Source organism: Pavona decussata, unplaced genomic scaffold, assembly GCF_977016875.1.
Source record: "Pavona decussata unplaced genomic scaffold, jaPavDecu1.1 SCAFFOLD_100, whole genome shotgun sequence".
NCBI lineage: Eukaryota > Metazoa > Cnidaria > Anthozoa > Scleractinia > Agariciidae > Pavona > Pavona decussata.
Genome location: NW_028145515.1, coordinates 3,460,198 through 3,486,993, shown reverse-complemented (window position 1 = coordinate 3,486,993; position 26,796 = coordinate 3,460,198). Strand labels below are relative to the sequence as shown.

The following is a 26,796-nucleotide window of genomic DNA, read 5'->3' as shown; positions in this document are numbered from 1 at the left end:
TGAACTGACATGAAGTCTCTCCGCTCTTCTCGGCTTTCTTCGATCGGGTTCTTTTGGATCTAGTTTAAAAAGTGTTTGCGTATTTCGTTTTCAATGAATATAAACATAACTTATTTTGTTAATCACAGTCGTGTGGGTTCAGATAGGAGTTACGAAGTGTTAGAAGTAGAGACGAGGATATTTGAGCATTAATCCTGGGTATGTGAGGAAGATTAAGCGTCCCCTGAACAAGACTGTTGGACGGGATCGTGAAAAACTGCTATCGGAAGCAAACGGCTGACGGTAATGTTTCTTTTGAAATAAGAAGACGTGATGTATTAACGTGGACCGAACCTGTTTAATTATTGGTACGTCTGCAAAATTGTTCGGACTCGCGCTTTTTAGCAGAAACGATTGAACGATTTCTTTCATTTTCGGCATCCTAAATGAAGGGTGTTTGAATTTTAAAGTTAAAGTTTTTATTATAGTAAAAATTTTTTAGATACCCAGGTAGATATGAGGACATTTTCTACGACAAATTTAAACATAAAAATTGCCCGAATTTTGATATGTACGAATTTTTTTTCTTGATGAAATAAGCCTCATAGTTTTCAGTAGTTATTAGTAGTCCCCAACATAGCCTCGTAAGAATCAAAATATAAACGGGATAATTACTAAACTGGAGACGAGTTGATGTATTGGAGACGATGTTAGTGTTATTTCATTTTACGTTGCTGTAATTACAATGAAAACATGCAACCAAATGAGTTATAAAAAAAACAGATATACAAAAAGCATTATCCGAGCATAGTCCTGCACGTGTTTGAATATAAATTCAATCTGTCGTCCATTTATGATATATGATTTATTGTTTTATATATATGACATTTTATATGTAACCAGTTCAGTGCAAATGTTCAGTAAGCACAATTGCAAACTAGAGGAATTTTTTTTTCTTCGCTCGTTGTAGGAGAAAATAGTTTGCAAGAAAAGCTGGTTATAAATAGAAAATAAACGTGCCGCTTTAACACCAAAGTTATCCCGTTCTCGTGCATGTAATTTATTTCATTTAATTGATTACTTAGATACGATGAAAACAAAAATACGTTAGTGAGTTAAGGGAAGTCAAAATGCTTATAAGTTTTGATGTATCAGGCTGATAAAAGGCTTATCATGCGGCAGGAATTTCAGGAGAGGCGCGTCAAGCGTTGCCCCTAGAACCCAAGTCGCTAGTCTCTAGAGGATCTGGAGTCATGCATGCTCCTACAGACAATATCGAAATCTAGATGCTCGGAAAACCTCTTTTGGCACTTCTTCGTTCAGTGACATTGCTTAATAGTTATAAGTATTTAAACAAATTATGTACACTCGCTCATCCGGCTTTGAAACAAGTATTACAGCAGTTCCTTCCCGCTCCCTCGGTTTCTACGACTTTGGGGTGTACGTGGTGGAGGAGCGCCATTCAATCATTCTTACCTCTGTTTGTTTTGTGTCTTTGGTTCTTATACCACTTAGGCCATTTCATCTATTGAAGGTTTAGTTTGAATCACTTAAAAGTGTGATATTTCTTACAGCCTTTCTTGTTGAGATCTATTTAATGAAAGGCTTCTCAATCATTGTTTGGGCCGTGTGCAAGTAAGCTTTATCGTGTAATTTTTGAAATGCCGTGCCAGGACATTAGTTCTCGTTGTAAGATGTTGTGCTTCTATGTGTCTTTGACCCTTTCCGCCTTTCTTTCGTTTTCTTTAACGTCTTAGCCTGTTGTAGAGCTATGCAACAAATAAATGAAGGCCGGCCGAAGTCTGTTTAGGTTACGGCTGTGTTTTGTCATGGCCTTGCAGCTCCACTTTGTTTGCCGGTTGTTGGAGATCAATCACGGTTTTCCGTAATTCTTCTTCTGTACGCCTGAGTCTGCCGACTGTGTTTTGAATATGTCATTATACGAAAAGACACGACCGAAGTTAACCTCTCTAGTTGATTTCATCAGTTGCCGGAAATGGCAACGCCATATTTCTTGCGGGATAAGGAACATCAGTAATCGCAAAACAAACCGAACGGGAGGGCGAATTGAAAATAAAGAGAAAGCCGGAAAGCCACGGAATTCATAATTCACATAAAGAAATGACGTTTGAACTCCTAATTTGAAACTCAGAACGACACGAGCTCACTACAGGGCTCTATTCAAATCCTCCAGTTCAAAGTAGTAGTAGTAGTAGTAGTAGTAGTAGTAGTAGTAGTAGTAGTAGTAGTAGTAGTAGTAGTAGTAGTAGTAGTAGTAGTAGTAGTAGTAGTAGTAGTAGTTTCAGCCGCTAAATGTCCGTCGTTGGACGTAGGCCTTCTCGATTGACCTCCACTGGACCAGGTTTCGCGCGACACGGTGCCATTGCTTTAGGAATCTATCTAAGTCGTCCCTCCATCTGGTCCTTGGTCTTCCTCGGTTCCTTGTGTGTCCAAGGGGCGTCTAGAACGTAAAGCGCGGATTGTCCAACGGTTATGGCTACATGACCAGCCCAATTCCATTTGAGTTTGCTTATCGTTTCCATGATATCTCAGTTCAAAGTATACTCGCAATAAATGTACACAAGATGCTGAATTGGTCCCGAATGACGGAAAGAAATAGAGGCGAACATGGGGTACGAGTTATGCAGGCCTCCCACCATTTTTGACTAACCAAAACTTATGGCTATTGCCTCAGATGTATGACGACGGAAAGTTCGACTTTAACAGAGCTGAGCCGGTTTGGATTTCTGCGAGCTCACCATTTAAACTTCTTTATAAAATTCTCGCAATTCCAGCTACATTTGAAGAACCAGTTTTCATGAACTACACTCATATTTAGTATTGAACAAATTTCTCTCTTGAAGGATTTGCATTTTCCCTGTATTCGCTCACCTTTTGGGCGTTTAGCTGTCAGAACACAATCTTAAAATCTGCTGATTTAGAAATTACGTTTGCTTCGTCTTGCCTCATGCTATTTACAGCCCTTTCAAAAACCGTAAATATTCCGAATGAAGCAATTAGTTTTCTCTGATTTTAAATGTGTGTACCTTGTTTCGATTTGAGACAAACGTGAAAGTCTATTACTAAAACCGCGTAGAGTTATAAGGCATAAACTGGGACGCATTGCTCATTGTTAATTATCGCCCTTGCATGCGTCGATGTTCATCGAAGCCTGACAGAGAGGAATCTTTAATTTTGAATTAAACTTGAACTGACATGAAGTCTCTCCGCTCTTCTCGGCTTTCTTCGATCGGGTTCTGTTAGATCTAGTTTAAAAAGTCTTTGCGTATTACATTTTCAATGAATATATAAACATAATTTATTTTGTTAATCACAGTCGTGCAGGTTCAGGTAGGAGTTACGAAGTGTTAGAGTGAGGGACGAAGTCAGGAAGATTAAGCGTCACCTGAACACCACTCTTGGACGGGATCGTTGAACACTGCGATCGGAAGTTAACGGCTGACGGTAATGTTTCTTACGAAATAAGACGTGATTTGTTAACGTTTCTCTTTCTTTGATTCTCGCGTTGTCGCGTGTGTGATGTAATTTAGCTCCTTTTTCGTATAAAATTAATTCGGTTAGCGTATTTTACTGTATGTATTTACTGTATCCGTATCGTATCGTCGAAAAGCTTCAACATCAACTTCTGACGGAAATTACATTCGAGGCATTTCGCTAGCTATTGCGTATGACGAAGACGTAATTTCAAGGCTTAGTTGCAGGGTGGCTATGCGGGCGACTATCTCTGCGATTTTGTCCTGAAAATATCAATTCTTTTTTTTTTTCTTGCAATTTTTCAACCTGTCTGTCGCCAGTTCGAGGGTGGCTACACGTGTGATTTTCATCTTGCGCCAGCGACGCGACAAAATTTGAAAAAAGTGCATCACCTGCACGAGCAAAAAATCGCTCGTGTTGCCGCGGCTTAAGGCAAAAAATGAAAATACAATCGCTTGCTTACGAAAACTGCCGAGCACTAAAATAACAATGAATACAATGAAACATCTTATATTTTTCAGCATGGTTTCAACAACAAGACGAATTTCAAAGAAAAATTGAAGACATGACACTGTAGGAACTAAACAAGTGTCTCCAAAAGTTTTATTTGTCTGCAAGAAGGCGAGACGGTACTTTCTACAATACGCTTTTTGGCAGAAATGATTGAACGATTTCTTTCATTTTCGGCATCCTAAATGAATAATGTTTGAATTTTAAAGTTAAAGTCTTTATTTCACTAAAATTGTTTTAAATATGAGGACATTTTCAATGACAAATTTAAACATAAAAATGGCCCGAATTTTGATATGTACGAAATATTTTTTCTTGATCAAATAAGCCTCATAGTTTTCAAATTATCAGTAGTCCCCAACCTCGCCTCGTAATGAATATGAACGGGATAATTACTAAACTGAGACGAGTTGCTGTATTGGAGACGATGTTAGTGTTATTTCATTGTACGTTGCTGTAATTACAATGAAAACACGCTACTGGATGAGGTATAAATAAACAGATATACAAACAGCATTATCCGAGCTTCTCGGGGTGTACTGTGCATTTTTGTCAGAGAAATATAGCATTAAGCTGGCGCATTTTTGTGGTGGAAAGTAAACGCATAATGTATAGTATAGTGTACGGCCCAACTTGAGCAACAGCTGCAAATACTGTAAAAACAGTGATTAAGATAGTCCTGCACGTGTTTGAATTTAAATTCCGTCGGTGGTCCATTTATGATATATGATTTATTGTTTTATATATATGACATTTTATATGTAACCAGTTCAGTGCAAATGTTCAGTAAGCACAATTGTAAATTAGAGGAATTTTTTTTATTCGCTTGTTGTAGGAGAAAATAGTTTGACAGAAAAGTTGGTTGTGAACAGAAAATAAACGTGCCGCTTTGGTGACCTTGCTTTTCATCCCGTTCTCGTGCATGTAATTTATTTCATTTGATTGATTATATAGATACGATGGAAATATGACACTTTAGTGATTTAAAAACTGATAAGTGGCTTATCATACGGCAGGACCTTTAGGAGAGGCGATGAAGAAGCGATGTTTTATTAAAATTATTTGACATCGGATTTCCATTTAAAGACACTGTTATTTCAAGACGTGTTTGCCTACCAGTCAAAATGGCGTCAAAAACCGTGATAAGGCCTATTGTTTCGGTCGTGTACTAGTAAGACCCTAGTAAGCTTTATCCTGCAATTTTTTTCATATGCCCAGGGCGCGGACATTAGTTCTTGTTGTAAGATATTGTGGTTGCGTGTGTCCCTTTGATGCGTTCTTTTGTAAAATTGTACATGGTCAGTTTCTTGTTATTTTCGTTTACACGTGTAAAACTCGTGTTTATTTATTTATTAAAGTTGCCTCACGTCAGGGTAATTTTCTATATCAGATGAATACGATCGATACCATCTATGAATTTTACATAATAAGACTTGTTTTTCTGATCCATCAGTCACTGGTTAGCCTTTTTCCACTGATCCATTAAAAGATAACATTGTGATGCACCATAATTTTGACCACTTGTGCGTGCAAGAAGCACATAGATCAGGAAGTGGGTAAAAGCGGATAAGTTGTGAGGAGAGTTGGAGCAGAAGAGCTACGTTGGAGCCCGATCTGAAGAAAAACACTGAGAAAGAAAATTGACTACCGCCCAGAAAGGTAAGCGCTTTTAAGTAACTGGCGGATGAATTGTCAGTAATCTCTTGTATTCTCGCTCAGGCGTCTGAGCCGGGGAAGAGCGTTGATCTCGTCAAGATTATGCAGGGTCACAGTTGTATTATTCTTTCCTGTTGGTGTATTTTGGCAAAACCAATTCTTATTTCCGGTAAGGACCACCTGGCCTTGGTTGAGATACAATCGTAAACATGTTTTTAGTACACTATAAAGTAGGGCGTGATTTGACGGATACTTGTAGAATTGATGTCAATAGAACAGTTTTAGAATAGATGACAGAAGAAGAAGTATCTTGTGAACAAAGAAGACCTACGAAGATTCCCGTTACCTCTCTGCTTAGCTTAGTGAGCCTCCCAACAGCTGGTGGAAGAACAACACCCCCTAATGTGGTTTATCTTCAAGTGAAAATTTAAAAAATTCCAAACCAACTTTTTAAATTGTATCAATAGCAGCCGAAAAGTATTGCACCGAAACTATTCATTAATGTTTTGGGGTGTGGATGGTCAGTTAATCATTACAAAGTATAACAGCAGTGAATGCAGAGATTCTCGGAGAAACCAAGAGAGTGGACATCAGCGTGGTTTCTCTCTAAGCGTTTCGAGAGCGGCAGGAGTCAAAAGATCTTGTCAGATAGGCAAAGAATAGTTCATTGCGACTAAAAGATCAGCATATATGTTTGTAGCTTCTACCACAATGTCACTAAATATGCCCTGAATGGAATCGGTTTTCGTTTTAATGCAACGTTATTAGGAAGATTAATAATGCACGTGACTTTTGTTGTTATACAATTCCTTAACCATACAATAAGAGAAACGTTTCAATTTATATTCATTATATATAAACTCGGTGGCCCATTTTCCAATATTCTCTTTGGGCAAAGAAAACAATTATAAAGAAGTCATGTGATATATAATTTCAAGTTTTGAAGTAAGAAATGAGTTAATTACGGTCATCAACTTCTGTTCACTACCAAGGTTGGTGGTTTTTCAATTAATTTCTGTAGAGTTGCAATTGCTTTTTTTTTTTTTGGTCTGCCTAAGCCAAGCCTTAACATACTTGAATCGCACTGGTGTGTTGAATCAGTGAATGGATAGAAAAGATGGAAGAATTGGTCTTTTAATGAGACCGTTGATAAACAAAAGGGAGAAGGTCGATGTTAACAACGTCCTTAAATTTTAGTAGGTTAGGAGATTTGAATAGTGGTCCTGAGTGTGATGTTGCATTTGAACAATTAACTCACCAAAACAATGAAACGAGATACTGAAGAAGTAATTGAAACAGCACATATATAATATTTAGGTTGTACACACTAAAATAAGATTTGAAGACGAAATCATCGAAGGAAGAGATTTTATGGCGAAGTTTGTGTTTTCAAAGATTAAAAGGATCTGTAAGGCAGCCGTGTTGGGTCTCCTAGAGGATGGCCAAGCGTCCAACTTACTAAATATTATTATCCATGCTCAAGGTCAATTTTTAAACAATGGCAAAGGAGATTTCAGTTGTTCCTTAGATGTATACTTGTGAAATGTGATTCAGTAAAAAGGTGTCACTGATACACATTTTCGTTATATAGATAACTCCATTCTCTTCATGTGATTATATATATAAAATTACAAATACCTCATTTCCTCGAATAATACCCTTCCAACGCCCCCCCCCCCCCCCCCACACCTGCCCCATCCAAGGCCAATATAGCAAATAAGCGCCCCCTCCCCTCTTCCTCACTTTCTTAAATAGTATGGATATTACAAGAGAAGGCTAGGCCTGTTTTGCAATTTTTTTTAACGTATTAACTAAACCAGTATCAATATAGGAGAATAATTTTTCCTCACCTTTCAACTACATGGATTTTTTCGAGTATGCCTGTGTCGCTTACTGAATAATACATCATTCATTTTTTCACTAGGCTTAAAATATTCCATCACATTTATTCCATTGCGCATATGCCACACATGACATTCCAATCCTAACAGTATGCAGGATGTTTGTCCCATGAACCTAGTTTAATGGCCTTAGCTCCCACGAGTCTCCTGTAGCTCAGTGGTAGTGCATCCGAACTAGTAATCAGAAGGTCTTAGGTTCGACTCTTGATAGGAGCACTCGGATTTTTTTCCAAGTATGCCTGTGTCACTTACTGAATAATACATCATTCATGGATAGTGTTGTAGATTTTTACCACATGAAGATTTGACAAAAATATAAAGTTTCAGTCGAGGAAAACAAAGCATTCCTTCGTTTTGAAATCTTGATTGAAAAGGTCCACTTTTTGGCTTAAAGAAAAGAATGCTGCAAACATTGACCATCTCAAAAATAGAAATCTCTGTTTAATACAGCTTCATTTTATTTCAAGAAGTTATCCTTAGCGCTGCTATTTGCCATAGCGTATCCATTATCAGGCTGCCCATAAGTGCTCTGTAACCTTTGGCAACTTTTCGTATTTGGAACAACTTTTTAGTTTCTGTGCAACTTCTTGTCATTGTAAACAACTTTAGCAAGTTTTAGTGCCAATAATTACAAGTCTTGCGTTGAACGCTAAGGACAGTTTTGGTTGTAAAATATCTCTAAACTCACACATCTTCTTTAAAAGTCTTCCTTAGGAGTTCTGGGCTCACATTTTATCTTTGGGTATGATGTGACATAATTTGAGAAGTTTTGAGTAATTAATTGAGCAACTATTTAAGAAGTTTTGAGTAACTTCTTGAGAAATTTTGATCAACTCTTTGAGAAATTTGAGTAACTATTTGAGGCATTTCGCGCAACTATTTGAGAAATTAAGAGCAAGTTGTTGACCTCCATTTTCCTTTGTAATGTTCTATCTACAGGAGTGAAGCATGTCACTGTTAATTGCTTATGTTTTCATTGGCCTCATCTGCACCGGATGTGGCGGTGTGGGACAACGATGTGGCAATGTTTACTTGGAACAAGGTTAGGGATTTGCTTCTTTGTGCTGATCTTTTATCGTTATTATTAATTATTATTATTATTATTATTATTATTATTATTATTATTATTATTATTATTATTATTATTATTGTCTCTACCACTGGTGTTCATTTTGTACATCAGCCGGGCGCAAACCATGTACCTGGGTCAGCAGCAGCATTTGTTTAGTCACAAATTGCGCGAGGCCGGAAATAACAGGGAGAGGTTACTGTTCATAGCTGTCGCGCAAAAACATCTTTGAAAGGTAGGAAGAGGCGACATTTCGCTCGTGATGGCGCGTAAATCTGTGACGTCTGCGCCAAGGTAACCGGCCGCAGCTGTTGCGAAAAACTAAACAGAGCAAAACTACGAAAAGGGAGCAAAAATGTTGGCTCAAAATTGTTTCTTCTTGGGATTCTGAGTGGTAAGTGTCTTCTCAAATTATCCAGCTTTCCTTTGATACGAATTTGGTTGCAAAGAGGCGAACAAGTCGAAATTAAAAAGCTTTTTTGCTGAGTGTGTTCAAATTGTTTCGCGAAAAAGTTGCCTCCCTTGTCAATATTTATATATAGTATAGTCTGCAGAGCTCAGATCAGCTCGCGTACAACTCAGTTCACGACATTAGTGCTGTCGCGTAAATTGTGTGCAAATGAACACTATAGAAAACCACAAGAAACGAACAACGTAAGTCGATAATTTATTAATCAATTTTTTTTCACAACTTTTGTGGACTCCCTGTGGTTGAAGTAACGGTGTTTTGTTGTTGTTCTTATTTTGTTTCGGTGCAGATTACTCCTTGCAGTTCCCGATAAAAGGGACAACAGATTACACCACCGTGACTAAGGACGTACCCGACCTGACTGAATTCACCTTATGTTTTTGGATGAAATCAACTGATGAACAACCGGGATCGCCGTTCAGTTACTGTACTGCAGGATCTGGAAACGAACTGCTGATTTACAACTATGGGTCATTAACTCTAAGCATCAACAACAAAGAAAGGTGGGCTAGTATAGTAAAATAATTATAAAGACGCGAAATAGATTAAAGACGCTACACTAAAATTTATCAATAATCGGGGTATAACAGAGCGACTTTTGATGTGACAACACAAGTGGTGATTTAGAATGTGTTTCAATGTTAATTTTACACAAGGCAGCTGTACAAACTAAAAGAGCTTCAGGACGAATACAAAATTTATAAGAACTAAACAAAGTGCAGGAACTGAGGTTACTGTTAGAAGCTGCTGCATAAATTAAGAGACCAACATTAATTATGTAAAGTATATGGAGGAGACGGCTAAAATAACTACATGCATTGCACTACGAGTTGATTTTTTCACAGTCCTTCATTTCTATTTTTAGTCAAGTAGCTTCCGGCACAGAGATAGAGGCCTTACTTCCACTAGCTCTCCCTCGCGCTCCCTAAGAAAAAAAAATTGTAGACTCGACAGGGAACTCATATCACCTAGTATCTATTGTATAGGAAGATCAACATGCGTGAATTCCTTTGAAGTTTCTTAACTAATTTTAGGATAATTATTTTTTGACTTATCAGGCTGAATTATTTTGCAAGATTAGTCATTTTCCATAAGAATTCACTGCTTTCTGGAACGCAAACTCAACTGATCTGAACTGAATTGTTTCCTCTGTGTTTGTTACTGGTGGTTCAGTGTGCAGTCTGTTTAGATTTACATCTAGTAGCCTTTTCCAAGCATTCAGAAAGAGAGGAGATAAAAACAGTTAACACGCGCACCTGATCCTTCCTTCCCTCTCTACAATCCGCACAGCCGCAACAGCCTATCTATAAAGCCCTTGTCAAAGTATGATGTCATTGTATTAACAGTTGTGTGTACGTGTAGCGCACTAACGCTCACAAATAATAGCAAGTCTAGTCTCTTTCTTTGTCGGGATTGCTTTCCCGAAGTTGCAGCAGTTAAGTTTGATCCTTCAAGCCCTAATGATAAAAACACAAACCGTAAAAAAGTATTACTGCTGGAACATGCGTCTTATTTATTTTGTATGTGCATCATTTTCTTTCCCAGCACTAAACATTCTTGAAATAATTCTAATTTCATGGTTTTCTAAGTTGTATTATATAATACAATTATTTGCCGAAGTAAATTATTATCTTTTTGTTGACACACCAATGTAACTATCTACATGTTTTGTTCTGTTTGTTTGTTTGTTTGTTTTTGTTTTAACTGCGACAGGGACACACATGTGGCAGCAAATGATGGCAACTTGCATCATCTCTGTTTTACTTGGAGAAACAGTGATGGGCTTCATCAGTTATACCAAGATGGATTGTTGTTTTACAACAATACAGGTCTCCAAACGGGATACACCATCAAAGGGAAAGGAATACCGATTATTGGGCAAGAGCAAGATCTTCCTTCGGGCAGCAACTGTGGGGACGTCGACACGTTTGACAGTTCTCAGTCCTTCCAGGGCCTCCTCACCAACCTCAATCTGTGGTCCTGCGTACTCCCAGTAACCACAGTCTTTGAAATGTTTCAGTACTGCTTACATGGGGAAGGTGACGTGCTTAAGTGGTCCGACTTCAAACACAACATTAAAGGAAGCACGGAGGTCATCGTCCCATCTCTTTGTTATTAGCGGAGCAGTTCTCTGGAACAGCCTACCCTGTCATGTGAGAGAAGCTGAATCTCTTAGTCAATTTAAAAGATTAGTTAATATTCATTTTTAATGTTACACACGGCATTCATGAAAAACAGGTTTTAGTTAGATTAGTTGTCGTCAGGTTTTGAATTTTGTTTAGGATAGTTAGGTTATTTCTAATTTTTATACTCCTGATGGATTTTACCGTGTTTAAATAAAGATTTATTGATTCTTGATATTGATTTGTCGTTCTTGAATGGAGTGAGGGATCTGTGACAAGCAAACTGCGTTCAAAGCTGATGGCCAGTACGAACTATGAATAAACGTTACATTACAAATAGTGGGTTAGATTAAGAGGGCACCAAAATAATAAAGTTATGATTAATGTAATCGTACCAAGAACGCAGGTGTAAGGATTGAAATAAAAGTTAAAAGCATTGAGTGCGTCACGTTTCTTCAACGTGTCAGAGATCTTGTTACATGACAGCTTTAATGAAACTCTTCCAATTTGGTAAGAAATGATGAAATTTCAAATAGTTCCGAGGAGAAATTTTAAAGCGATAGTTATCTCATTTCTTTGTTTGTTGCTAACATCTGTAGATGACATGGCCGATGGAAATATGGCCGTGTCCATCGAATTTCACAAATTTCACCTCTCACTTGTGGATTGCGGCTGAATGTTTCAACAAATTTTCCGATGGACGATGGATGAAACTTTCCATTGATATGTAGAAGAGCCTGCGAGTACGAGGCACTTAATATGCAATTTATTCCTTTGAATTTGGGCTAAATCGCATGTTGCGATAAGTTCTCTAAGTAGATATACTTTGTACCCTCAGATTTATTACCGTAATTAAAGCCTATGTTTCCAATTCATCACATTATAAACGTAAAGGTTCATCGTTTATAACTAGCGAATTAGGAGTATTTGAATGCTCTGAATTCTCCAGAACTAACAGCTGCAAGTCTTACGAAATTCACGAGCTCGCCAACGGGTTTCGAGCACAGCCTTGGGAGCGAAAAGTTAGAAAAACCAAATCTTATTTTTTAATAAAGAAAATTACATTTCCCCGTTCGCGGTGTTTCATATTTGTTACCTTCTTGCCAACAGAAGTTAATGGAAGAGATATCAGCGAAAGATAAAAATTGAATATGAGGTTCTTAAGGATAGTCGCCCTCAAAAAAGTAATTTAGGTTCAACACCGTGAGAACTAAGAAAGGTGTCCAAATAATGTTAAGATTACGCTACTGGTAAAATTTATTCCCACACTCGCTGACAATAGAAAGGCAAAATTACAGAGTTCTTACAAACAGGAGTTAACAATGTAAAAGAAAGCGCTATTAAAGTGTACTCACATTGATCTACATTATTATCTGAGTTAATGTTTATGAGAAATTAAACATCAATGTTGAAAGCGAGGATGATACATGTGCCTAAAATATATGCGATTGGAAAACGTGAATTAGGTAAACAGCGAAAAAATAATTACCTTTGATATTGTCTTCGAATCATTAGCAGAACAATCTTTAACACAGAAAACTTCTGACTTTTAACTTGGCTACAATTTGGCTTGCTTTTAACAACAACAAAGAAATTAAGTCCTTTACCCTTTTAAGTTGGTGTTTATCGTGTCGCGTTAGTCTGTAATGTACGGGACGAATCAGTTCTAGAAGGAAAGTAAGAAAGGAACTTGAACAGCTTCAATTCCACGTGCTTCTGGAAACTTCCAGACAATTCTGAAATAGGAAAGGGTCTCCTTGTGGTAACTACACAAAATATATTAGCTGTGCTCAACATTTTCGGTAAAACATAGACTGAACGATTTTACAAAATTCTTGTGAATAAGTCAATTATTCAAAATTAATCGTTTACTTCACCAACGACGTGTTTACAATGTCAGTGATGAACTGTGGACTCAGGTGCTCATCAACAATCATTACAGAGTAACACTTTAGCAAATTCACAACCCACTCTTTTCATGTCCCCTACTCATTTATCAATTGCACTTTTTACCCTTCAAGAACATGAAATACAAGTGTATTTGTCATTAGCGCCGCCACTTTCCAGTTAACACGAAAACGGATAGTCATTATGTTGGTTCCAAGCTTCACTTAGCCGTTTCGTAAATACGTGCATTCGTTTGCACCACTGAATATTCTTTCATTTAGATGTAAGCTACACACTTTGATGCTACTGTGTAATCAATATTCAAAGATATCAGGTGCATTGACAATAAACTTGGTAATTTAAGATTTAGATCAAGTTGAGTTTTAGTATACGTAACTGCATATTCTTCTTTTGCTTCGCGGTTTAAGCAACATGAGAAGTAGTTTTCCCTGCAGTAGCAAAAATAGTGCTCACTTTTTTCGGGTACCCATACACAGAACGAATTTACGATATTCATGTAAATAGATGACATGAATAAATCAACATTTAATTTACCAGTGGCGTGTTTACAATGCTAATGATCAATTGTAGAATTAGGTGCTCATCAATATTAACCAATGGTATAGCTACCTATCATCATATTCACCACCATAGCTTCCACATATCCTAAGTGCTCATTCAACTAGGAAATCATTTGCCTTTTTGGGTCCTTAGAGAATCTGCTTGAAACGAGGTAAGTTAGCTTTTAGTCAATTGCGAATTGAAATTAAGGTGCTAATGAACTTACAGTGATTTGACATCACTCATAGCTTATCATTAACTGCAACAAGAGAAACTGTTTTGCACCTTTGCGTGTTATAACGTATGGTCGGAATGTTCTTTTTCTCTCTGCTCAGAGGAGTTCCCGCAGAGAGAAACATAATCCCACACATTGTGCTTTGTGCAGATCGAACGCGCGAGAAATGCTCCCATTTTACCGGCAACCAGTTAGCATATTAGCAAGCTTCTTACGCTTTTTGTAGTGTTCTTTAGAGGACATGGTTCGTTTGCTCGAACACATATTCAAGGGCACAGACTAAATATGAGCCAATCTAAATAAGCCGAACTGGGACGATTTAGTATTTTGAAAGAATATGGAATCGCAGCACAAACGCAAACAATTCCTACCAAAAGCAAAAGAATAATCTCGCCACAGAGTATAGGGCATGTATTTTTTACTATAAAATGTGATAATATTTATTGTTGCACGAGCTGCGCTAGACACTGTGGGCCAGTTATTTAAACAAAGTCTAACTTAGGCCTTGGCTTTCGGGCCATCAGTGGGCCTCCAAATCTGTTTATAATTGTTTTATTTTAAGTAGATAAATAGTTTTCTAGTCTGGGATGCAAGCCTTCTTGCTACCGTCAGCAGCAGCCAATGTTTAGATATAATTGTTGCCAAAATTGAAAACAGCTTAGAACCGGTGGGTTTGTTAAACACCGTCTAAACTATCTTTTAATAGCAGACTCTGGGTTTTTTGGACTTTGTAATTAAAAGATCACATTAAAAAGAATTTAGAGTCATTCTGCCACAAAATAAAGAAAAGGAACGAAGAGAGATACAATCGATGATGCAAAGCATGAGATCGTCTCCGCGCGTTGCACTCGGACGTCCCTAAAATGGAAAAAAAAGGGAATAATTGATAAGCTGTAAATGTAGTGCGAGGTTGGTATTCCTCTTACAAAGAGTTATAAAGAATTGGGACAACAAAGCAGTGTTACTGTGCACTACATTTGTACTCGAAAGAGTCGGTTTCTTCAAAGCCAAATCATATTATTACGGTTAGCTACTTAACAAATAGATTCCATTTTGCCGTGCGTCTGTACTCTGATAACGCACAGATGACGTCAAAACGTGGTGAGAACAAAGAAGTACGCTACGAGCCGCAGGCGAGTAGCGTGACTGATGTTCTCACCACGTTTTAACGTCCTCTGTGCGTTATCAGAGTACAGACCCACGGCAAAATGGAATCTATTTGTTTTATACAATAACCAAGACATTTCAACACATTTCGTGAGCGAGCATCGCGTTGCCTGAGCTGAGTCAAAAACTTTCCAGCAAACGCGGACTACTACACACATGCAATTGTGATCTTCTAAATTAGAGTATAATCCGAAAGAATTTCACTAACAATATTTTCGAAACTAACCTTTATTCCAGAAGGAAATCCTGCCCTCAAAATATTACAGCATGTATGTCGCTTCACTGCGATCTGTAATCGATTACTCGCCGTTACCGGATTTCTATCGGCGACATATTTCGACAAATATTTGCTTACTTTTCACGTCACAACAAAGTTCTAGCTTTCCTATCCTGGTTGAGGTCACTCTCAACGGTCTTTGTCCAATTTTTTATTGAACAGTTTTCCTTTCCTGAGAAAATTTGCCTGTGTTTGTCCGCTCTGACTCGCAGAAACAGTTTGCAAAACTTTGTTGACCAGTCGCTCTGGCTGGACTCTAGACTCTGATCACGTGCGCCGGTCACACCACTCGATGACGTCAATCGTGCGTCTATACTCTAATCACACACTCCTCTAGACCAATCAAAACGCGAGCTTTACACAGTTCATTGTATAAATCAATATCCTGCTCGACAGATAACAACAGCTCACTGAAAAGAAAGCTGACTACCCATTAGTAGAGCAGAATTGGTTACTGCGATATTAGTAAGTGCAAGCAGAATATGCAGCTCAACAAGCTAAAGCATAACCGAAGTTAGTGTTCATAGCGCAAATTCAGGTTAATATTCTGTTCGACACATAACAACAGCCAACTGAAGAACTGACTACCCAAGTAAAGCAGTTTGCTCGACAGATAACAACAGTTCTGTGAAGAACTGACTACACAAATAAAGCAGACGGAACAAGATTAATAGGGCGCAGCCGGTGATGGTTGAATTAATCTGTCGGCTAGGTAGATATAAACAGCGAAGTAAATAAATGACTAACAGCCAAGCAGTGCAATATTGAATAAGGTCTCAAAAACAGACTCTTACAATTGATCCAGTCTGTTTACAATTGCAAATTTTGCTACTCACCAATGCATTGCCTCGCTTTTATACGATCGTGAATCCATGACGTCAATACACGCGATCAGTTTCCAGCCATAAATGACTATTAAAGGGGAAGAATCACGAAAATTTGCTGTCATTTCAAGACCCAAAAATGTTCGACTGTCAGTAGAAACAACAAAATAATTGTCAAGTTTGTAAAAATTATCACCCCAGTGCAATAAAACTGTCGATTAGTACCTCTGGACAGACAGAATAGGCCGGTTTGGATTGAAACTTGAAAAATATTAGGTTGATGTTTTTCAAGTTCTCGCATATTTGTTTTCAAAATGCGCTAGAACAGATCACAAGTTGTTTCTTTCAAGAATTGAATTGATTTCGTTCCTCTCGTCATTCTAGAATTATTTGGCAGGTGATTGAAGGTCTTATTTCATCATTTTTAACAAAAGATATCAAAAACCCCATGATACTTCCCCTTTAACAATTCGTTGCAAAGATTCAACAAGACTTCGAATTTCGGCAACGATCTGAAGAGGTAAATCTTTCCGAAATATCGTTTTCACTCTTAGACGTTTACGCTGCTTTTTCAAGTTTTCGATCCTATCATACTTGCGTTAAATGCGGAGCGGAAATGCAAATTCAAGGAAGACAAAGCTGGGACAATTCACACAAATACAACTCAATTCGAGAAGTCAATTATTTTATCGAACGCGGCGTCAATTCATCTATGCATCGCATTCCCAGATGAAGAAAATCAAAACGAATGACCCGAGAACAAACCGATGTCTATTTCCCTCGGCTTTATGATAGGTACAACTTACCAAGTCGAATATGCTTGTGTAAAGTTCAATAACATGAAAATGTAGTAGATGTCATATAAGACTGAATTTACAGAGAGAATTTGCATATGGTGCAAACATTGTTCAGCGTAAAAAGATCGTGTTGGATACAATTAACATCGAACGAGAAACGGAAAATTAGGACTAAAACTTAAAGTGTTAATTAACAAAAACCGCAACACAGGTGAATCAAAATTATTGATGTTTATCATTTGGTTTAATTGTTGTTAGTTTGCCAATGAATTAAAGATTAATTCTCTCTTTTAAAATTACATATATATAACAATCAACGTTTCTCGTTTTGTATGTTTTCTACGCAAAGGAACAGCTAGGTGAATTGTTCGTTTTGCCTCCGGATGAGTGTCTGTTCAGTACGAAGTGTCTGGATAGCTTTAAGAAAATTTTGCCCTTGCTCGTTGTTATAAACACGTAATCGCAATGAGTCCTCGTGGAATTAAGGATTAAGTTTTACTCGTATTTTCAAAGTTTCCGCAAATTGCCCTCGTCGTGCAAACTTTAAAAATACGAGTGAAAATTAATCCTCAATTCTTCTTGGCCTCATGCGATTACATACACAAATACTCACATAAGTTATATACCCACATCACTTATACATCAACATCTTACTTCTTTATTTTAGTTACAGCGAAAGTAAAATACCGCCATCTTGCACACTGACACTTCACAGTCAGAATGTACAACTTATGCTAGCTATTTTTTTTTTTAAAATACCTTAAACTATTATCTATTTACAGTGTATTCTACAGCTTGTCACTAATTAAGGGAGAAAAAAGACTCGAATTTCAAAGTCAAACAACACTTTAAGAGCTACTCTCCATAAGAACCGCACGTTCAATTTTTATCTAAAAATTAGATTTCGCTGATAACTCTTCCGTCAAGTTCTCTTGGCATGTAAGTAAGAAATATGAAATTTAAACCTTTTCCCCACCGAGCTGTGCTTGAAACTCACTGGCGAGATCGTGCCGAATTTTACTAGTCAAGACTTGCGGCTGTTAGTTCTGGAGAATACAGATCGATGATTCAAAACCTCCTAATTCGCTAGTTATAAACGATGACCCTTCACGTTTATAGTATGATGAATTTCAACGATAAGTTTAAATTACGGCAATAAATCCGAAGGAACAAAGTTTATCGACTTTGAGCACTTATCGCAACATGCGATTTGGCCCGACGTGAGTTCGGGCGATATACCGTCGGGCGAGTCGACTTTCTTTTTATTATTATTATTATTATTATTATTATTATTATTATTATTATTATTATTATTATTATTATTATTATTATTATTATTATTTATTTATACAGGAAATCTGGTTTAGCATAGCTAGTTTAAAGAGAGTCCTGGTTAAATAGGAAATAAACAAATAACAGAAAATCAATACAAAATAGCACACTAATAAAATACATAGAGACATACTATTATTAGTGGGATTTCGTACAGAAGCGCTTGAAGTGGCGTTTCACCAGGGATTTGAACATACTAAAGTCAGTTGCGGATCTAATATTACGCGGCAAAGAAACAACCAGATTCCTCACAAGGCTCTTCTACATATCAGTGGAAGGTTCCATCCATCGTCTGTGAAAATTTGTCAGAATATTTGGCCGCAATCCAGTTTCTCTTTCACGAGTGTGAGGTGAAAGTTGTGACCTTCGACTATGATATCACGGCCATATTTCCATCGAACATGTGCCAAACCAAGAAATGAGATAACTACCGCTTTGAACTTTCCTCACGAAGCAAGATTGAACATTTCTTACCGCAAATTGATTGTAATAAAAATGCTGGAAGAGTTTCATTAAAGCTGTCATGCAACGAGATAAGTCCATCACGTTGTGACAAATTCACTGTCTGCCATGTTTTTTTTTTAGCCGCTGACCAATTCGTTTATTGATCCAAGCTACTTAAATTTCCCGGCAGGATCAAACACTCTTTGGTCAGTGCTAACATTCTTTTGCCCAGTTGGCGTTTTCTGTTCCTCACCTTATATGATTTTTTTTTGGTTCAATGACATTGTTGACGTTGTCGAAGCAGATGATTGGTTGCAAAAGGTGGCTGACCGTCAGTCCAGCATACAATCTATTTGATTTGTGTCGGAAACAGAAGCTCTGTCAGTACAATAAAATGTATATATTAAGAGCTTTTAAAACAGTGTTTTTTTTTAATTCTGGGGCCCTATGAGCGAGTATTAATAAAAACCGAAATGGAAAGTGTCACTTGTATGGACCGTTCGTCTTGAAATGACGAAAGGGTAAAATAAAAAAATCGAAACAATTCAGTATAAGAACACTAATTCCTTCACACTTTGACGCTGTAAAGCGTACATTCTATCATAGAACCAGAATGTTTGGCAAAATTTTAAAAAGTAGCCGTTTCTAGTAGAATTACAGCATGATGCCAAAATAATGCGAGCTTTAACAGAAAAAAAAAGCGTCCTGGTAGATGGCTTTGCAAGCCAAGACTACATGTATATTCATTGGAATAAGCAATGTTTCTTGTACGATTTCATGAAATAAAATTTTTGGGTAAATGAAATGGTACATGATTGCATGTTGGACTTCCGTTGCAGGCCCGTAGCAAGGCTAAAACAACTGAGGGGGCTAAGCAAAATAGTGAAACAAAACTACCACCCCCCCCCCCCCCCCCCCCCCACTGTCACTCAAAAACAGACGGATTTGGGATATTAAGATGCAACGAGAACATAAAAAAAACCCGGTAGATTTAGTAAGTAAAACAATAATTTTGCACCTGGATCACACTCTTGGGTACATGTTTTTGCCTTTTCTTTAACGTGGACTACTACGTGAAGTTTCCTAATTTCACGTTTCAAGGACGACGTAGACAAACGACGACAAATATTACTTTCTCTTTTTAAATTTGGAATCGGGCAGTAAGAATCCGACTGTAGGAGAATTTTTTTTTCTCTGGTCTTGAGGACATATTTGTGTGGCTTTTTTGTGTGACAACGCGGGAACACTAAATTTTTATAAACTAAGGACATTTGTATTGCTTAAAATGAGTGGATTTCTTAGAAAACAAGTAGTTTATTTCGACAGCTTTCACGGCTTCAGATTGGTTGATTTCAATCCAGTTTGATTCTTGTTTCCGATTCACAAGATAGGAGTGCCTGTTAGCGAAGGAAACTGAGAGGTAGTAAACAGACTACTAAAGGTTGTGAAAAGGCACTTGCAGCGTCAGAATTCAACATTAATTTGTTTTAATTATATATTTTAGGGCACATTGCTTCCAAAAATTCTGGGGGGGGGGGGGGGGGGGCTCAAGCCCCCCTGCCCCTCCCCCCGCTACGGGCCTGCGTTGTAATTTCAAAATTGTGGCTACCGCCGAGGGATGAACAGCGAATTTTCCGCTGCTCTTACTTGGTCTCTTGGAGACTTCATCCACAAATCGTTAAAGGATGAGCAGATAGAATGCATCAGAAGGATCGTTTACTTCAAAAATGATGTTTTTGCTGTACTTCCAACAGGAGACAGGGAACGTCGACATTGTTTACGGCAGTGTAACCTGCGATTAGTCGTTCTTTTTTTTCGGGGGAGCGCGAAAGTGTGGCAGCGCAAGAGTTGGCGGTCGGGAGAAGGACAAAAAAACCGCGCCTGATACAACTACTGCAAAAGTCGTCTACCGCCAGTCTAATTGGTCGAAAAACAAAAGATTATTTGAGCCACGTTCCAATTGGCTACATGATTGCATCTTTAATTTCCGGTGTATTTTAAAATTATGGCGGCCGCCGAGAGAGATGCGAACAGCGAATTTTCCGCTGCTCTTACTTCGTCTCTTGAAGACTTCATCCATTCATCAAGGATGAGCAGACAGAATGCATCCGAAGGATCGTTTGCTTAGAAGAAGATTTTTTAGCCTTAATTCCATCGGGATTTGGTAAGAGTGTCATATATCAGTTGATTCCAAAAATCAGGACGAAAAAAATGTATCCTTCTGATCTAGTGGTTTCAAAACATCTGTTGTTGTAGTGAGTCGCCTGGAGTACATACGAAAACAACAAGTCCAAAATATTAAAAAGGAGGATTGTGGAATCACTGCTGCCACAATTGGGGAATCCGTCGAGGTCGACAGAGAAATTGAGACAGGGAACGTCGACATTGTTTACAGCAATGCTGAACAATGGCTGAGTGATCGATGCAGAAAGGGAAGGTTTTGGTAGTCGATGAAGTTTCTTACAGTTGCAAACTGCAGGGCCCTACCTAGGATTTTTTGTCTGCGGGGGCAAACTCCGCGCACCCCTCACAGGGGTCTACCGTATGCAGACAGGGTTTCTAGTTGGACATTAATTTTGTTTTCACTCCTTCACCGAAAGTTGCCCCTATGACGTTTAGAGAAAAAAAAACACACCGATGCTTTTTTTTTTTTAAATTGTCATGACTTTTTATGGAGTTAACGTCTTGTTTAGCTTGAAGCAAATATTGTCTCTCATTTTAAAACACAGTCGATGCACTGCTGTAAACAAAGGGAGAAAATCACTGAGCTTCCACAATTCAAACGCACTATATCAGCGGAGCGAAGCATTTGCAAAACCACAGTCGTTATTTAAATACAATTTAAGCCTTTTCAGTATTACTGTGACACGTTGCAAAGCTCTATTACACGCTACAACGATTACTAGAGGACCAAAAAACCAAAAAGCCGTGCCAAGAAACACAACTCCTTGTGACAAACACTAACCGGGGCCGGCATTGCAACAATTACAGAATGAAGCTCATTGCATGATACAAGCAATGGTTAATTTCTGTCCCAATATTGCCAAATCTCAACAAGAAAGGTAATTAAAACTAACAAGCACTTAAAAGAGCCAAGCCAAAGCCACCTGAAATGCCCTATGTGGCATAAAAACACCGTCGTTGAACACACGGAATAAGAGGTCAAATTCAAAACTAAGAGAATTCAAAAGAGGAAACTCAAAAATCATTAGGCGCAAATGACCTGTCGGATGATGAACATATGATGGTTAAATCCAAACCCGCTACAAATACTTGCGAGCAGTGCGGGCTTTTAAAACAAATTTATCTCTGAAAACTGAAAAAAAAATACTTGTATAAGCTAAATTTAAAAAGGCTAAAACACGCGCCAGAAAGTGGCGTAGGCTTCTCAGTCTTTATTTACACACCAGATTCTAAACCATAGACAGCCCAAACTGACAAAATCATTATTTTCATAAGAAAACCGGTACTGGCTTTTGCCTTAAAAGATTTTCCAAAATAATTATTTGGAATTCACATTGAAGGAATATTTTTTCAGTCAATTAGTCGATTTTCTTGTGATCAGTGAGATGTTAAAAAAAATTGAGTTTTCCTGGCGGGGGCAGCTGTACCCTCTGTCCCCTCGCTATGTACGGCCCTGAAGTGGTAAGTTTAATACAGCATGATAATGTCGACGCTCGAGCTGAAGTTTTTCACGCTCACTTGGAATGAAGCTGAAGCATTTGTAAAGATGTTAAAACATGAAGTTGAACATGAAGTTGGCTGTCTCCTCGATTTATGCCTAAAAGTTTAATTTAGAGAGAGCCATAGTATATTTTTAGAAATTTTAGAATTGGCATTTAAAATAATAGAGTTGTAGCATAATATTGAGTGTTCAAAATTTTTTTTTAGAATTTTGAGAATTAGCGCCTTTTATGATGTATTCATTACCTGTAAAATCTGATTGGCTTACATTAAAAGCACGACACAAGATAACATCGGGTTAGCAAACAAGGGGTGACAGACGACTCGTGCAATAATTGTATCAGGCGCTGTGTTTTTCTTCCTTCTCCCGACCGCCGACTCTCGCGCTGCCATTCTTTCGCGCTCCCCCGAAAAAAAGGACGCCTGATCGTAGGTTAACGGCAGTGCTGAACAATGACTGAGTAATCGATAGAGAAAGGCGTTTAATACGGTGTGGCAATTTTCACCAGACGAAGGTTTTGGTAGTCAATGAAGTTCACACAGTCGCTGCCTGGTAAGTTTAATAAAGCATGACCTAATGTCGACGTTCAAACTGAAGTTTTTCACGCTCGCATGGAATGAATTCTGAAGAATTTAAGATGTTGAGGCATGAAGTTGACTGTCTCCTCAATTTATGCCTAAAAGTTTAAAAAACATTAATTTCGAGGGCTCAGCTGTCTCTTTTTGGCTTAGAGAATGCCATTGTGTAGTTTTAGAAATTTTAGAATCAATCAGACTCCATACGCGCAAAACTATTTATTTAAATTTGTCACCTTTACATTCTTCATTTTCGTTTTATGGTCTTGCACGGTATATATTAAGTTGTCAATTAATTTTCTTTTCACTTAAAAATGATGACATGGAGTCATCGAAACGTAGTGTAAAACTTCTTTCCCTTTTTTTTCATTAGGTGTTTAACTAAATCTAATCTTATTCGAATTTTAGAATTAACATTTAAAATCATAGATTTTTCGTAGGATTTTATTGAGTATTTACGTATTTTTAACATTTTGAGCATTAGCACTCCAAGCTGCATTCATTTCCGGTAAAATCTGATTGGCTTACATTAAAAGCATGACACAAGATAACATCGCGTTAGCAAACGACTCGTGTAGTAATTAGAGAGATTAAGCACCACGTTTGCGGCAAATGGCAAACGGCAGAAATGACCACGTGACCATGTTTATCCTTCATTTGCCGCTCGCTGTTTTCAATTTCTCAGAAAAATTGAGTGTTTTTGCGTTAGAATTAAAGGCCAGAATTATCTTGTACTATTTTCGCCTACGTACTCATATTTTCAAGAAAACATAAACGCGAATCTCACGTTTGCCGTAAACGTGGTGCTTAAGCTGTCTATTGTATCAGGCGTTGTTTTTTTCATCCTTCTCCCGACCGCCGACTCTCGCGCTGCCACACTTTCGCGCTCCCCGAAAAAAAGTACGCCTGGTCGCAGGCTAGCTAGCACATCAATTTCTGAGTTTGCTGGATTTCGTAATTTTGCCGCATCTCGTGTGTAAGAGGCAGCTTTTTGCAGCTCCCCGCAAAGAAATCTTTTATAACGTGTATTTAGTTGTTTGCCCGTGCTATGGTGACACACTAAACATTTCTCGGATTGTCTGAGCTTGGGCCACAAATTCCCCAAACAAACTCTCAGAGCAACCATGTGGTCCATGTGGTACGTATTCTAATTTCTAAGACCCAAGCATATTGCGTGACAGTTCTGACGTGACGAGGCAGTTTCGACGAGCGCACTGAACAGGTTCAACAATCGTTTGGTGACAGAAGCAAACTCGTGTTTTCTTCCTCAGGAAAGGGTTCTTAAGGTACGATAGACCATATTATTAGTTGTTTGGCAAAGTTGAAGTAGATAAAAGCATTTCAAATGGAAGGTCAAAACGGACTTAAAGTCTAAGCTCTCCTTGCGACCGCTCTCTTAGGCGACCAGCTACATACTTACGACCGACACTACGAAACCCTGTTTTATCTGTCACCTAAACTCCTCTAATTAAAAGCTCCCGTAAGCAACCGCGACCACTTTTAGGACTGAATTACCAAAAGGTTTTTTGCTTTGTTTGTAAGCTCTTTAAAGAGACCACTCAAAGAGTTTTATGCACTGTACGTAAAATTCAACACTTTTAATGAAAGTTGACACTTCTCTATCTCAAACAATTATCTGTTAAGAACATTTCGTCAAGTCCTAGAGTCAAAATGTTGCCATATGCATATATGCATGTAAAACTTCGACGTTTAATTTGTACTTTATGTGCAGTAAACTGATATACCTCAGTTAGACACATTATTACTCTAGCAACGCATCAGAACATTCTTTTATAGCTGTTAGTTCTATAGTACTACACATGCTTGAGACATTGCAATCGTCTGAATAAACGTTTAGAAAGTTTTAATCTGGACGCGCAACGTTTACTTTCACCAGCAGTGTCAGCAGTGCCTGAAAGAATAAAAACTCCCGTAAGCAACCTGCCTCTATAATGGTTTTAATGATTGGTCAATTACGAGAGCTTATTCTTTTAAGCGACCAGCTCTGTATTTGCATGCAAATTTTGTCGATGTTATCACCCAAAATCAAATTACATTTACGCAGCAAACAGCATAATTATTTTAATGCTAAATCTATCCTAAGTCATTTGTTGACATAATTTAATTTTTTTTTTACGTTATTTTGCCAAAAGGTTGGAATTGCTTGTTGGAAAAGTCAAAATTAGCGCGTGTGATAGCTTGCCCTCCTCTGAAGGTCTAAAGGTCGACTATTGATCATAAATTGCATGCTCAAATAGCGCTCCAAAAATTTATCGTTTTATTTACCAAAAACATTTTATTTCATGAAACATGAACATTGCTTATTCCGATGAATAAAGTCTTGGTTGACAAACCCATGTACCAAGACGCTTTGTTTTCAGTTGAATTTCGCATTATTTTGGCATGCTGTAATTCGGCTAAGAAACGATTTATCTTTAAATCTTGCCAACAACAGTTCTGGTTCTCATAGAATGTGCATTTGACAGCGTCAAAGTGTGAAAGAATTAGTGTACTTATATTGAATTAATTCGATTTTTATGTTACTCCTTCGTCATTTCAAGACTAGCGGTTCATATAAGGGACATTTTTATGCGCTTTTACTCGCTTACAGGGCGCCGGAATAAAAAAAAAAATGTAAAGGAACAATAATCATCTAAACAAACTGAAACGTGTGTTTCTACAAATGGTTTTAGTAGTCCTTTATTATGACAAAGTTTTCCAATTTTCGATTTCTGGTCAACTAAGTTCCTGAGGAGCGCTCTTAAATCAATTGGAATATCGAGGGACAGAAACGCCTGCTGGTTAAACTTGGGAATGGACCATTCTATTTTTTTATGGACGGAGAGAAGGAGGGAGTGAGTTCTAGAATGGTTTTCTTTTTCGAGTTTTCTTTGTTGTGCAGTGCACACAGGTGACGCCATCGGTTTATCTTATAACAGTCGAAAGGTCGCGATCTACACACAAGCCATTTCAAACCTGGATAAAACACCTTTAATACACCTTTTTCATAAATGGCGGCCGATAAATTATTCTTTTGTTTTCATGAAAATTAGCCCTACTAGACTCGTCAGCATGTGCAAAATTCAAAAGAATTTTTACTCTAAAATGAGGTTAGTAGGGCTAATTAACATATATTGAAAAGAATAATAAATCGGCCGCCATTTATGAAAAAGGCCTATGATACGATATTTTTCGTTGCTGAACTTTTAGTTGTCAAAGACTTGTGAATTGTTCATGGCTAGTCTGACGCGGCGTTTCGTCTCGGCCAAGAGACTCTTCAGAGACCTTTAAAATTTATAGGCAAACTCGTTGAGCATCACACCCAAAGTCCCGTTCGCAAAATTCAAGACGCCGCGTCAGACTAGCCACGAACATATCACAAGTATTTGAAAATTTTTAAATAATTTATAGTATAAATTTCAACTCGTGTACGCGCGGTTCGGAATCCTTCTGCGATAGAGGGCAGACTACTAACATCTTGAATTTTGCGAACGGGACTTTGGGCGTGATGTTCAACGAGTTTGCCTACAAATTCTAAAGGTCTCTGAAGAGTCTCTTGGCCGAGACGAAACGCCGCGTCAGACTAGCCACGAACATTTCACAAGTATTTGACAATTTTTCAATCATTTATTGTATGAACTTTTAGTTGTCTTAGATACTAAGGTAACCATAATTGGAAAATCGGCTCTTAAACCTGGGAAAAAAAAGTTCGGTAAGGAGTTTCTCCGACAAAATATAATGAAAACGAAACTTCAGCTTTGTCTCCGAATCCTTGATATTCTCTGCCATCCTCTCTTTCATCCCCATGTT

General features: G+C 37.9%; 2 protein-coding genes across 3 annotated transcripts in view; both read left to right on the top strand.

The window, feature by feature from the left end:
* Positions 1-139: 139 nt before the first annotated feature.
* Positions 140-11,640, top strand: LOC146472378 (neuronal pentraxin-1-like). Its single transcript, XM_085119769.1, has 5 exons — positions 140-282; positions 5,438-5,643; positions 8,481-8,583; positions 9,369-9,582; positions 10,793-11,640. Exons 3-5 carry the CDS (start codon positions 8,490-8,492, stop codon positions 11,196-11,198), a joined length of 714 nt encoding a protein of 237 aa, XP_084975895.1. The 5' UTR covers positions 140-282; positions 5,438-5,643; positions 8,481-8,489; the 3' UTR covers positions 11,199-11,640.
* Positions 11,641-22,833: 11,193 nt separating this feature from the next.
* Positions 22,834-26,796, top strand: part of LOC146472375 (carbohydrate sulfotransferase 5-like) — a 62,032-nt gene continuing 58,069 nt past the window's right edge. For both annotated transcript variants that reach the window (XM_085119765.1, XM_085119764.1), the window contains exon 1: positions 22,834-22,963. In XM_085119765.1, the coding sequence (XP_084975891.1) occupies positions 22,939-22,963 (25 nt within the window). In that variant the 5' untranslated portion in view covers positions 22,834-22,938. The remainder of the gene's footprint in view (positions 22,964-26,796) is intronic.

Coding starts and splice junctions, on each gene's coding strand:
- LOC146472378 (XM_085119769.1), top strand. CDS start 8,490: ATGTCACTGTTAATTGCTTATGTTTTCATTGGCCTCATCTGCACCGGA. Junction 8,584..9,368: donor CAATGTTTACTTGGAACAAG/GTTAGGGATTTG, acceptor GTTTCGGTGCAG/ATTACTCCTTGCAGTTCCCG. Junction 9,583..10,792: donor AGCATCAACAACAAAGAAAG/GTGGGCTAGTAT, acceptor TAACTGCGACAG/GGACACACATGTGGCAGCAA.